The sequence below is a fragment of the Pseudorca crassidens genome, chromosome 13 (genome assembly GCF_039906515.1).
Source record: "Pseudorca crassidens isolate mPseCra1 chromosome 13, mPseCra1.hap1, whole genome shotgun sequence".
In the NCBI taxonomy this organism is placed as follows: domain Eukaryota; kingdom Metazoa; phylum Chordata; class Mammalia; order Artiodactyla; family Delphinidae; genus Pseudorca; species Pseudorca crassidens.
Genome location: NC_090308.1, coordinates 20,766,967 through 20,781,246, shown reverse-complemented (window position 1 = coordinate 20,781,246; position 14,280 = coordinate 20,766,967). Strand labels below are relative to the sequence as shown.

Here is a 14,280-nt window from a genome sequence, read left to right as displayed (position 1 = left end):
ACTTCCAGCACAGAGCAGGTGTCTTCACTTCATTATGAGTGTTTGCCAGCATTGGCATCAATTCCAGCCTTTAGAACTGAACAGTCACTCAGCATTCCACCATGTATTTTTTGCTTACCTTCTATGTGCCAGGTGGCGTACTAAGCACCAAAGATACAAAAGTGGACAAAACATTACAGTTCAGATTGCTTTTTACCAAAATAATGTCTGACATGCCCAGGAAGTATAAATGTTTAAGATGGAGTCCGAATTTAGGGAAGGAGATCAAGTATATGGATTCACTCTTCAATATACTAAAGAACAAGGTGTAACATATAAAATAATTCCTCAGATAGTCTTAAGCACTGAGAAAGCCCATTTCCAAAGGTGACCTGATTCCGTCCAACCCACTTGCACAACCATTTTAGGAAGGGCACTCTATTGTGCTAAACTCCACGCTGCATGCTGGGGGCTTGATATCTGTCTTCAGCCCAAGTACTTGCAGGATTGTCAGACGAGAGAGGTGAGCATCTGTTCTCCACTTCCACTGGGGCAGTGATCACAGGGAACGAGCTGAGAACATCATTGGACACCGAGGTATTTATAATAGATTTTCCTGTCAGTCAGGGTAACTATAATGCTTTCCTAGAAGAGGGCATAGAGATTTTCTTCTCTGTACATTCTTCAGAATTAAAAATTTAAATTACAGTTCATCTCACAGGGGCGGTTTGTGTTTGCTCTTGAGTTAAGGAGCTTGGAATAAGTAGTCTCTCAAATTTCCTTCCAAATACTTTCTTCCCTTTTTAAGTGGATATGTGAGTTAGAATTTCTGGCCCTTAGTCGCTTGCTTTACTTAGAACTTTCCCTCAGTTATGTTTAGTCAACGAATGTGTGAAAATCCTGTCATTTTATGAAGAGGCTTCTGTTTGGAATACAAATGTGAAAACTTTAAAGAAGACAAGTGGCCATGTGTAAAAATACCTGCTTCTATTCACATAGTGCAGAGTAGTTACTATTTGGTAGATTTCTATTTGTTGGTAGCATCAGTAATATATAATTCTGATATGATTTTAGGCAGAAACTAATAACCCCATCTGGAGCCCATATCCAAATGGGACTTGACTCTTCTAGTTCATTTCCACAAACATTAATAGAGTTCATTGTATTGTTCTATGTGCCAAGAAACGTAGGGGGAAAATGAGAGCCAAGTCTTGAGTTGGTTGATAAAAATTTGGAGTAAAATATTTAATATTAAGTTAAATATAATCTATAATATCAACATAACATAATATTAAGTATAAAACTAAAATATAACATCACATTCGATAGACTGAGGGTTTTAAGTCTGGGTTGTAGACTGGCCTTGCTACCTCGTTGGGGCAACTCACTCATGGCCTTCTTGGGTTCCATGAACTATAAATTACCTGCCCTCCTTATACTATAGAACAATTGTTAAGTTGTAAATATATGCAGAAGTCTTTGAAAACTGCAAAACATTATAAAATGCAAATGATGAGATTACATTAATAATTGGTATCATGATAAATTAATGAACAGTGATACAAATACTAGGACTCAACCCTGAAGTATCTTTGTTCCGCTCTTCAGAATGTGTTATTAATTGGCATATCTTGTAAACATGCCTCGGTCACCCACAGTGGCCTCCAGTGGCGGTATGCTAGAAATCCAGACTGTGAAAAAAAAAATCTTATTTAAAATGAGATTTCATACTTTGGAAGCAATATGGTGGTTCCTCAAAAAATTAAACATAAAATTACCGTATGATCCAGCAATTCTACTTCTGTGTATATAGCCAAAAAAAATGAAAGCAGGTACTCAAACAGATATTTTTACACCAGTGTCCGTAGCTGCAATATTCACAACAACCAAAAGGTAGAAACAACCCAAACATCCATGGAATGATGAATTAATAAACAAAATGTGACCTCTACCTGCAGTGGAATACTATTCAGCCTTAAAAAGGAAGGAAATTCTGACACATGCTACAACATGGATGAACCTTGAAGACATCCAAAGTGTAGTAAGTCAGACACAAAAGGACAAATGTAAAATTTCACTTATATGAAGCACATAAAATCGTGAAATTCGTAGAGACAGAAGGTAAACTGGTGGTTGCCAGGGGATGAAAGAAGAGGAATGGGGACTTACTGTTGAATGGATACCGAGTTTCAGTTTGGAAAGACGAAAACTTCTGCAGATGGATGGTGGTGATGGTCACACAACAATGTGAATGTGATTAATGCCACTGAACTGCACACTTAAAAAGTGTCAAAATGGTCAATTTTAGGCTTTATGTATTTCACACAATTAAGACAGAAATTTCGTATTTCCTTCTTTGAAAACAAGAATGTTTGGCTGTTGGATTTTTCTAATAAGTGAAAAATAGAGAATTTTGAGAACGCTTAGGCTTATCAGCCACAAAGTTGAATGTCAGTACCTCCGATTCTGACAAAGTTTACCTGTTTTTGTCATTCAGAGAACTGTTTTTTGATTTTTTTCAGTGAGAACAGCAAGCACATGTTTTGCACTGAACGGTCTTTCAGAAGTGTGATGTCCAAATTTGGATTCTTCTATTTATATCAGAAAGCAATGTGGGGAACTTCTGTATCTTAAAATGAGATTACATTGTTTTTGATATGATATGTTTTTGATGTAAAGTATTTTTTTAAATTCTGGTCTGTGAAAATTGGCAAGCTTTGTATATTTATAGTAACTTTAAGTCAGAGACTCTTACCAAGCTAAATAATAGAAACTGATTGCATCCTGACATATCACCTTTCTTCTAAAGAGTCCACTTAGCTTTCACATTTTCCATCTCATGTTACTAGTATAATCTTATGACAGGCAGTTTGACAAATGGAGAAGATATATAATTTTTTACTGTTAATACACTGACTATGATGAAAGTAGGATTAATTCCTATACCAATTAAAGAAGATAAACTTTTCTGTGTCAGTACCGTTCTAGGTACTGGGCTGGGCTACGACATGATATGAGTTCTGCTTGTCAAGGAACTTTGGCGGGCTGGGGAGGCAGACTGAGATGCAGTGTACTAAGTGCTCCAGTGTGGTGGGCACCGTGGGAGCAGGGAGAGAGGCCAAGGAACTAGTCTGATGGCCAATGAGAGAGTCCTCAGGGAGCTGAGGCTTTAAGCTAGACATGAAAGATAAGTGGGAGTTACAGGTCCAAGAAAAAGTGGAGGCAAAATCAAATATCTAAGAACCGCTAGCCCATTGTTCTTTCCACGGAACCTCCTATTGCTAGGGAAAAATAAATGTTCAAAACATAGTTGTACAATATTCTTGTACTAAATATGTCAGTCACCACCTGGTCAGTCCTTTTCATTTTACAGATGAAGACTCTAAAGCCTTGGGAATTAAGGAGTGCGGTATTGTTGCCCCATTTCAGTGACGTTAGCTGGCTTGTGTCTGCTTTCTCCTCTCACCAGCCTGAAGGATGTTTATGAAACTAGAGTTCTGTCTCATGTGCCGGCATCATCCCCGAGGGTTGCTCTGAGCTTCACACCAGCCCCATGTTTCTGTGCCTTTCACAGTGTCACAACCAAAGACGAGCTGGGGAAGGCAGCGCCTCAGCTCCTGACTCCTGGGCTGACGGGAGAATCTTCAGAATCCTTCAGTGCCTCAGAGGACGAAGGCCAAAGGGAATACCAGGCCAATGACTCTGACTCTGATGGGCCTGTCTTGTATACCGATGACGATGACGATGAAGAGGATGAAGACGAGGACGGCAGTGGAGAAAGTAAGGCTCTTTTCAAGAGGTAGGGAGGGAAGTCTGTGGTGGGCAGAAGCAGCTGCAGCCTGTAAAGGGCAAAAGCCTCATCAGGAGCCCGACACCTGATGTTTTCTTTCCCCTCATGTGCCTTTCTCAGATTAGAAATGTATATCTTCTGAGGTCTAGCTTTAGATGAGAGTCCTTTCTGGAAGATGATTCCACAGGGCAGGGCGGTGGGGGAGTCAGTCTATGAGGCCAGTATGCATATTTGAATTTGTCCAGAAAGTCAAACAACAGAGGCCTTTCTCAGATTGATCAAAGATGGCGCTTCCACACTGGGACCTTTGTTGAATAAAGAGCATCAGTGCGGGATTTGCTGGATTACTCATGGGGGATGTTTGAGAATTTCACTCCTTTTTTTTTTTTTTGCGGTACGCGGACCTCTCACTGTTGTGGCCTCTCCCGTTGTGGAGCACAGGCTCCGGACGCGCAGGCACAGCGGCCATGGCTCACGGGCCCAGCTGCTCTGCGGCATGTGGAATCTTCCCGGACCGGGGCACGAACCCATGTCCCCTGCATCGGCAGGCGGACTCTCAACCACTGTGCCACCAGGGAAGCCCAAGAATTTCACTCACTTTTATACTGTGGTTTAAAAGGAGGAATGAGTCAAGAATGACTAATACCTTTTAAGAATTAAAAACAGTCACTCATCCATGATAAGAAAGGTGGTATGCCTTCTAAGAAGGAATGATAGTAAAGTGGATAAAGCCAACCATTTATATATAACTTAGGGAACTGGAAAAATGCTATTTTTTTAAATAATCTTCTGAGAAAGATGACTTGGGAGCGATTCAGTATGGAATTGAATTTACAGATTATAAAAAGTTATTAATATATTCATGATTAAACAGCGTTGTCAAATTCCTTCTAGTTTGTACTGAATAATGAAAAAATCATCAACAATCAAATCAAAAATAACAAAAATCATTATCATTCATTGGTATTTACTATCCTCTGTGAGATATCAGGGATTGCTGGGTAATTTAGGATTAAAACATAGGTATCACAGGTAGACTTTTGTCAGTGGTTTTCTGAGTGGGGGGAGGAAAAGGGAAGACGAGGATTTACTCTACAGAATAAGCAAAGGGGCTAAGTGTTTAAGACTCGAAAAAGAAAAGGCGTTATGCAATCGGTAGTTTCCGTGGTATGCCGTCTCAGCAGAATAAACTTCAAATGTCACTGTCCAAAAGATGAGGTGATACTTGCTGGTTTTTTCAGGGTTTCCCAACATTTTTCGGAATATTTTAAAAAACAGTTCTTCACACCATTGTAAAGCAATTATACTCCAATAAAGGTGTTAAAAAAACCAAAACAAAACAAAAAAACAGTTCTTCAGTTTTTCAAAACGAACTACATCCAACTTGAAAGTCTTTTTTCTTCAGGTTAATTAAAATTCTACCGTTGCATGTGAATAAAGAGTTTGGTCTGGACTCTATTTAAAGTCCCTGCACACGTGTAACCTGAGTGCCACTGGCTAAAATCCTTGCTCTGCATTTCTGCCTTTTCTAATCCTCAGGTGCTTTGGCCAGTAAAATACGACGAAGGGATACTCTTGCTATCAAACTTGGCAACAGACCGTCTAAGAAGGAATTAGAGGACAAAAACATCTTGCAGCGTACCTCTGAAGAAGAGAGGCAGGAAATCCGACAGCAAATTGGAACTGAGCTTGTCAGGTAATTGCTGAAATCTGGGGACAGCACTGACTAATTCTTACTTTTCTCCTTCCTACAGTTCCCTCCCTAACTGAGATCACTGTGACTCCCTCATGGAAGGGCACGCCTGGCCTATCTGGTCTTCTAAAGTTGGTCTTGGATGGTGAATCGCTCAAAGAAGCGCCTTTTTGGTCCAGCTAGCCAGTAGCTTTGAGGTCGCCAAAGCCCCATCCAAGTGGGGGCAAACTTTTTCTATAAAGGACCAGTTAGTAAATCTCTTAGGCTTTGTTGGCCAGACAGTCCCTATTGCAGCTACTTGACTGTGCTATTGTAGCATGAGAGCAGCCATAAACAATACATAAACAGATAAGCACGGTTACATTCCAAGAAAACATTCTTCACTAAAACAGGCAGCAGGCCAGAGTTGGCCTGCGGGCCATAGTTTGCCCAACTCCTGGTTTGATTCATGGGCTCCCTATAGCATTCCTATGACTGCCATCCACTTCTGCCCTGGGGGCTGCGAGACTACAGAAATATTAAGTAGCTTCAAGGGCCAGTTCCATCCTAGTCAGGTAGCCATAGCCCCCATATCGAAACTTCCCCCTTTTCACTTGAAATAAATGGTCATCTGACTGCACTTCCTGCCTCCGCCATTGTAGGATTTCTACTTTTGCCACTCGTGGCATTGGAAGTCCATGGAACTGGCAGTTTTAATAGAAGCAAGTGCTGAAACTCTCCTTTTTATGATCAGTTTAAGCATATTTAAGTATTAGTTGTTTTGCTAACTTCCCTCACTCTGCATAAAAAATAGGTTGCATTAATTGGGAGAAGGGAACAGCCTGGAACACCAGAACAAGATTTGGAGGTGGGAGAAAAGTCCTCCCCTTGCTTGGAAGTGGAAGATTTCTGTGACTGTGGTGTATCTGCAGGGTAGGCACGTGAGGGGTTCAGAAACCACTGTCTGTTTTGTAGATGGGGCCAAGCCGGGGCTTGTGCAGATTAAATGAGATGGTACGCTGAAGGTATGTTAGTGCCTAGATCCTAGCGAGCACTTAAGCACATTAAATATTTTTTATTAAAGTATTACCTCTTAAATTAGCAAAACACTTTTATAAATTAAACCCAATGTCGGCAACTTTATGAGAAAATAGGACACATATACTTGGCCCTTGTTCAATATTTCTGAAGAACAACTTAATAATACAAGAAAAGAATTCTAAAACAGTATTTCTTTACATGGTAATTCCGTTTGGGAGGTTATACAAGAAGGAAATAATCTAAAAGGGAAAAAAACCTGTGTTTTCCAAAGATGTTTATTTGAAGGGTATTTAGAGCAGTGAGAAATTAAAGCAAACCCGAAACACTCAAAAACAGGGGACTGATGAAGAACATTGTGAGAAGTTGACACCATGAAATAACTGTAGGGTGGTGGTTTTCTAACTCTGCATTAGGATTTCTTGGAGAGGATACTCAGGCTTCCTGGGGAGAGCTAGGGAAGCGGGTGTGTTTTGGGGCTGAGGCGGGAGAGGACTCCTTCATTGTAGGTCTAAGTAGCCAACCAGAGCAGCACTTCTTCTGTTTTTGTAAAATTCCACTCCAACCCCCAAAAGTTTGAGAGCCTCTAGAAACACACATGTAGTCCATATCTATAAAAATCTGATCAGGGTAGGGTTTTTAGTTTTATAAGTATATAAATTTTATAGAATTGTTTTTCTACAAACCCAGCACACCTAGTCCCTGTCATTCAAAGATAAACCACTTACAGTTCCTGCCTTAGAGGACTCCATGTCTAGTGAAAGAGGCAAAATTTATACTGAGTGATGGGGATCATGTAAAAAGCACAAACATCTAGGTCAAGAGAACCACGTAGGAGTCCTGGCTCTGTCGTTCAGTAGTGTTTTCTGGGAGGCAAGGGAATTAATCTCTCGTTTTCTTATCTGTAAAATGGGAACTGGCTGCCACCTTGCTGAATTGTTTCAAGGATTCAAGATAATGTAAGCTAAGCACCCAGCATAGTGACTGGGACTTAAAAGGATGAACTAATGAGAGCTGTGATTATCTTTATAATAATAAGTGCTTTAATCGATGTATAATTTATGTAGAACTGCTGTAGAGGGACAAAGAACCAGGAGCCTTTAATAACTTAAAAGATTTCAGGGCTTCCCTGGTGGCACAGTGGTTGAGAGTCTGTCTGCCTGCCGATGCAGGGGACACGCGTTCGTGCCCCGGTCCGGGAAGATCCCACATGCCGCGGAGTGGCTGGGCCCGTGAGCCATGGCCGCTGAGCCTGCGCATCCGGAGCCTGTGCTCTACAACGGGAGAGGCCACAACAGTGAGAGGCCCGCGTACCGCAAAAAAAAAAAAAGATTTCAGTAGGTGAAGAAGGAGAGGAGGGCATTCCAGAGAAAGGAAACTCCATAAACAAAAGAAGGATGATGTCTTTGGGGGATGATATCGTACAGATATATAGTATAGGATATATGAATGGCACAAAATCTGGCTGGCATAGATGTTCACTGGCTTTTTTCGTGGGCTCACTTATTAAGTGAATTTCAAGGTAGCGCTGATGAAGATTAAATGTTAAACTTTTTAATGAGCTATTCAAAATATCATTGATTTTAATTCTTCATACCATTTCTGTCACAGCCATAAACATTTAGAATTAATAGTATCTTGCATTAAGATTGCCTTTCATGTATATTAGTTTAATTTGAACAAATTCAATCTATCAATACATCCAGAGGAAGTCTTTGTCTGTGATTAACAACAAATTAATAATGTAAACAAAACCAAGAACAAAATTATAATGGGTTAATAAGACATTGAGCCCTTGTGTACAAATGATCAGGTACTAATCCCAAATGAGCCTGGCTTTTCTTGAAGGTTGATGGAAATGGCCTGTATACCTCAAGATAACTTTATATACATTGTAAATTTATTTGAGATCCCGAAAGTAATATTTTCCTGAAAGCACTGTGCAGTATAAATTGATCATCTCATGAATTGGTATGAACCCTTGAGCCTTTTTTTAGATTCTAATTATCTGTATGTTAATTAGGGTACAGGCTAAGCTGCTCTAACAGAGACCAAAAAGTGCAGTGGTCCAAACAAGCCACTTCCACGTGTTTGCTTCTTTTTCACATCGCAGTGCAGGGGTAGGTGGGCTGTCCAGCATGGGTGGGGAGCACAGCTCCAGGCAGTCAGATAGGCGCCCAGGTTCCTTCCATCTTGTTGCTCTTCCATCTCCGTGGATATCCTCATCTGCATGATCTGAGCTGGCTCACATGACCATGTTTAAGTTCTACCCTGTGGAAGAAGGAAAGAGAGAAGGGAATACACACCCAGTCACTTTAAGTGTAAAAAGCAGACATTACAAACACCGCTTCTGCTCACATCCCATTGCAAGAACTCAGTCACACGGCTGCACCTTGCCTGTAGGGAGGCAGAAATCTATAGCTGGGTGTTCAGCTAAAACTCTGGGGGTTCTGTTTCTAAAAGGAAGAGGGGAGTATGGGTGGGGGGGTAGTTAGCAGTCTCAGCCACAATCTTTAGTCTCCAAACTAATGGAAAGGAGGCTTAAAAATGGATTTTTGTTTCTCAAAACACAAAAAAATACAGCTTTGCTTGTTGTTTTATTTTGCGTCTCCCATTAAGGCGGCCTTGTTTGTAACCGGCAGCATATCTGTTTTTCATCACAGGAGACTTAGCCAGAGGCCCACAACTGAAGAATTAGAGCAAAGAAATATCCTGAAGCGTGAGTATCCTGTACTACACAGCGAATTCCTCGTGTAACCATGAACAAGCTCCCTCTAGAGAAAATCCATTTGTCAGCAGGGAACCTTAATATATTTATTCACGAATGACTGAAATGGCCCATTTAGATCACATTTTTATATAATTATTTATATCATTTTTAAAATAATTTCTTGACGTTTGTGTTTCATTTTATGGCTTTAAGCCTGAGATACCCCAGAGCAGTGTCGTGGTTGTGACAGTTGTTTTTAAGAAAGATGAAATTTATTCCATGTATTCTTTCACCCAAATGTTAAATAGAAGAAAATGCTCTAGTCTGCTTGCAACTAAATGTCAAAGAAAAGACCAAAAAATCCACAAGGAAATAAATCAAACATTCCTATATTATTATTAATAATAATATGTTGCCAGGTTTAACAAATGACTCCATTTAAAACAGAATTATGGGAAAAGGAATTTTTCAATCCATTTCATTTTCCTTTGTTATGATAACTGTTTCCCTCTTGAGTTATTTTTAATTTTTCAGCACTTAAGGAGTTCTCCATTCATTTTCCTACTTCATTTTCCCATTCTCTTTCCCCCCTCTATTTTCTTGGACTTTACATTTTACTCATTGGTCCAGTCGTATTTACGTTATTGGAGTTCATATGTTGAAGCTATAAAATGAATAGAAGTGGTTTGTTGTGCTGTAGTGGATCGATGTGGTTACTAACCACAGTGAGTTAAATAATGGATATTTTTAAATTGAGCCTAGCTGTAGTTTTCTATATTATTAACCCAGTTTCAAAAGAGCTTTTTATTGTATGAAATATCAAACAGCAGGGATGGGCAAAACTCCAGAGAGTACTCCAGAGAGTACTGGCGTGCGGGAAATCTTTTTCAACCAGGCTTTTAGAGTCAAGTTGGCCTGTCTGGGTGATCCCCATTCTCCAGATGAGTTGTTTTCTTTCCTGAAGGAAAGAAAGATTTTAACAGCATATTTATACTACAGTTGCTATTACTGAGACAACCAGACAATGAAGACTGAACAGTGGGATGAACTGCCAGTCTATGGGGTTCTTTCCTTGCAAGGTTTTTTTCTGGCCTTTTTTGAGCATAACTGGCATGGAACCCAAAGAAGAAGGACTTAAGTGACCATCAGTGTGTGGAAGAGCCTGTTTGGAGATGGAAAAAGTCATGGCTAGATAAGAAAAATAAACAAAAACTGTGTTTAGCTTTCTGAGGAAGAATGGAAGCAACATCTCATTTTGACAACAAAACCAAACCAAAAAGGCTCATGGTTTTTAATAATAGGTTCCTGGAAAATATTTATGAATTAAATTGTAGATAAGCTCAAATGCAGTCCATAAGCTCCGAAAACACAGAGAGTGTATCTTATTGGCTGCCTGATGCAATACCTAGAAAAAAAAGAAAGAGCGAATTCTGGGTAATTCTTTCCTGCTCCTGGGAGACACACAGAGCCAAACCACATTGCTGTTTGGTTATTTGAGGAACTGTTTCATAGATTAGAAATGTATCGCACATTGATCTTAAGTGCTGTGTTGGCTTTATATACTCCATTTTCCTGGAGGTTGGGGAAAGGGTGAAACGCCAAAGTCAACTTCAGATTTGACTCCAGCCTTTTTTTACTTCCTTCTTAGTTTGTCTAAATGTGCTTATGCTGGAAACAAAAGACACGTTTCCAGTCTGGAGAAGCTGATAACTGGCTTGTGATCTCCTGACATAATGTATGGCCAAGGGAAGCAGAAAAGAGAACTGGTGGAGGACACCCAAAACATTCTGCTGAGCAGCCCCAGGGAACTGGATGGCCAGAGCTGACAACACTTTATTCAGTTCCTCTTGTTTCTGTGTTCTTCCACATAGATTACTCTTGTTTGTTTTGTCTCCATCTTTTGTTCAAAAGCAATATGATTGTCTATTTGAAGAAAAGTCTGTGTGTGATGTGGTGTGATTTTTAAGGACACTTATTTAACGAGGTCATCTTTTCTTGACAGATTAGGAAACTAATTCACAGCATAAAACATTCAGCAGTGCTCAAATCCAAGCCTGTCACTAGTTTAATAAACATAAATCAAATGGCAGTCAACGCTGATAGCAGTAATTGGAGACCACAGGACAAATTTCATTTCTTAGTATCTTTCCCAGTACCACACCTAATTTGATCTCTTTCCTATTTTAGTGCATCTAGGGTTTTTAAAAAAACATATATATTAAGTTAGATTTTGGAACTAGTTTCTTAATATTGTTAAAATAGAAAGCAAGTTTTGGTGTTTGCAGGATCAACTTTTGCATATCAGGAAAAGAGATGTTCGTGGAACATCTTCTACAAGGTAGGGATAAAATATTCAGGTCCTCTAATACTGTTTAGCTAGGGCCATAATTCCAGCTAAATCGTCATAGAGAAAACATGTATTAAGCCATTGAGTTCTGCATGTATTTTTCCCCAGTGTTTTGTTATGTAATTTTTAAAGCATACAGAAAAGCTGAAATAATTTTACAGTAATACCCATATATCTACTATCTTTATTCTACCATTAACATCTTACTTTATCACATATCTGTCCATCCATGGAGACATCTTATTTTTTGGATGTATTTCAAAGTAGGTTTATAAATATATTTTCATTTCTTACCAACACCCATGTGGAAACATGTAAAACAGCAAAAAGTGAAATAATCCCACAAAAAAATGTTTGGCTATTTTTAATCCATCTTATCTGAGTTGGTGACTGAAGAATATCTTACTCCAGTTGTTGGTACTTTGGTGCTTTTCTTTCTTCTCCTTTTCGCATCATCCATGAAAGGCTCTGGGCAGCACTTGGCAGGCAGGTTTCTTGTAGCACCCACTGCTGTTAAACTACGTGTATCGTTTGTATGCTTATGGCAAACGCTTTCCGTGGCTGTTCTGATACCCGCCCCTCTCTGCTCTGATGAGTTACTGAGGGCGAGATTTGTCAGCGAGCCAGTCACTTCCTTCATGAGTATCCCTCCAGTCTGTTTAAAGTGACCAGACGTGCTTTCATCCTACTTTACAATTAGCCCTCTAATAATTTTTTTTTTAAGTTCCAAAAACTCGGTGAATTTTTGTTTTGTTTTGTTTTGTTCGTACTGCACGGCTTGTGGGATCTTAATTCCCCAACCAGGAATCAAACCCAGGCCCTCAGCAGTGAAAGCACGGAGTCCTAACCACTGGACCACCAGGGAATTCCCTTGGTGAATTTTTTAAAACCAAGTTTAAGGTTTAACCTTGACTCTTAGTAGAAGATTTAACAATGACTATTTAGTAAGATTCCTAGGAACAGTCACGTTGGCCTTCCTCCACCTCTCACCCTCTTCCTCTAACTTCTTTAGAGGCATAATTTCAAATATGGGAAATCTAAGGAAGTCAGTTCCTGATGTTAGAGAAGAATTCCCAATTGGTAAAATCCTGTTTATTTACAGTTGGCCCTTCTTTTTTTAAATATCACTGGCTGACACCTAGATGTGCAGTATGCTTCATAAAGCAAAATTATCTAATATTCTCTTCCAGGAAATTACGTTTTGTGTATTTCTTGAAAATTGGAGCATTTGTTAGCTTTGAGTCATACTAGATATCCAGTATTTTGCCTTTGGAAAGTACCTTTGAAAATGTAGCATAATCATTATATAGAAAGAATAACTGAAATGTTGTAACAATTATATTTTTCTTTTTATTAATATCATCAAAGGCCTGACCCTGTAAAGCCCTAGTTTGAATCACATGAACCACAAGCTCGGTATTTGTCTATTATATATAATTTACAATCCACATGCCTTATCCAACTCATATAAAGTAATTATTTGGGACTTCCCTGGTGGCGCAGTGGTTAAGCATCTGCCTGCCAATGAGGGGGACACGGGTTCAAGCCCTGGTCCGGGAAGATTCCGCATGCCTTGGAGCAGCTAAGCCTGTGCGCCACAACTACTGAGCCTGCGCTCTAGAGCCTGCGAGCCACAACTACTGAGCCCACGAGCCACAACTACTGAGCCTGCGTGCCACAACTACTGAAGCCCACATGCCTAGAGCCCATGCTCTGCAACAAGAGAAGCCACCACAATGAGAAGCCTGCACATTGCAACCAAGAGTAGCCCCCGCTCACCGCAACTAGAGAAAGCCTGCACACAGCAACGAAGACCCAGTGCAGCCAAATAAATTAAATTAATTAATTAATTAATTTTTTAAAAAAAGAGAGAGCAGCAGATGTCTGCCTGCATTCTGAGTCTCCCCACTTCCTTTAAAAAATAATAATAGTAAAGTAATGATTTGACCCTAAGGATGTGTTTTAAGGATATCAAAGGATATATTGCAATATATTTTGTGAAGCAATTAGAAGAACCTACAGTATTTTCATAGGAAGAAATCTGAATTATAATCAGATTTTGTTTGACACTCACAGGCGCTTAATGAAAGCATACTATCTAGTTGTTTCTTGTCTTGCAGGGTAATTTCAGTTTATGTTCATTCGTTGTCTAAATAACCAGACTGATCATCCTCTTTCTTATAAACTAAAATTAGTATTTCAGAAGAACGTCAAGACTTTTCCCTGTCCAGATAAGGAAAATTAATAGAGAATTTAGCATGTTCAGCTAGCAAATACAGATGTTGCAAATATTGAATACTGATACTGTATTCACAGTAAAACAATGTTAGTGCTAAGAAGTCTGTTTGAATTTTAAAAGTAAATCTGTCTGTTACAGAGGAGACTTTTCTTTTTCAGCCTTTTGGTTGAGCCTTTATACCGTGTGATTTTCCTTCAGTAGAATTCATAACAGCACTTTCTAAAAGACATTCTTTCGTAAGCATTGGTATCCAAGAATCTATGCTCACTTATCAAACAAAGTATGAGCTACAGGAACCAACAGAGAGAAGTTCATCAAATAGCAACCATTAAAATCCTGAGCAGTGTTTATTTCTTTTAAAATTCTGGACAATTTTTTCTTAATTCCATCTGTTGGACAGCGCTCATTTGAGTTGGCCTTTAAATTGTACTACTTGGTGAAGCACTAGAGAAAGAGAAGACTTTGGAAAGTTAGCATCACAAGAAAATAAATCATCTCCATCAAC

The 14,280-nt window shown here is 39.4% G+C and overlaps 1 protein-coding gene across 8 annotated transcripts in view; it reads left to right on the top strand.

Annotated features, from left to right (window-relative positions):
- The window catches only part of PHACTR2 (phosphatase and actin regulator 2), a 188,550-nt gene that overhangs the window by 148,245 nt on the left and 26,025 nt on the right, over window positions 1–14,280 (top strand). For 7 of the 8 annotated variants that reach the window (XM_067701888.1, XM_067701894.1, XM_067701893.1 and 4 more), the window contains 3 exons: window positions 3,554–3,759; window positions 5,309–5,465; window positions 9,143–9,198. In XM_067701888.1, the coding sequence (XP_067557989.1) occupies window positions 3,554–3,759; window positions 5,309–5,465; window positions 9,143–9,198 (419 nt within the window). Of the gene's footprint in view, window positions 1–3,553; window positions 3,760–5,308; window positions 5,466–9,142; window positions 9,199–10,837; window positions 11,089–14,280 lie in introns of those variants that run through there. The other variant, XM_067701890.1, reaches the window with a different exon arrangement.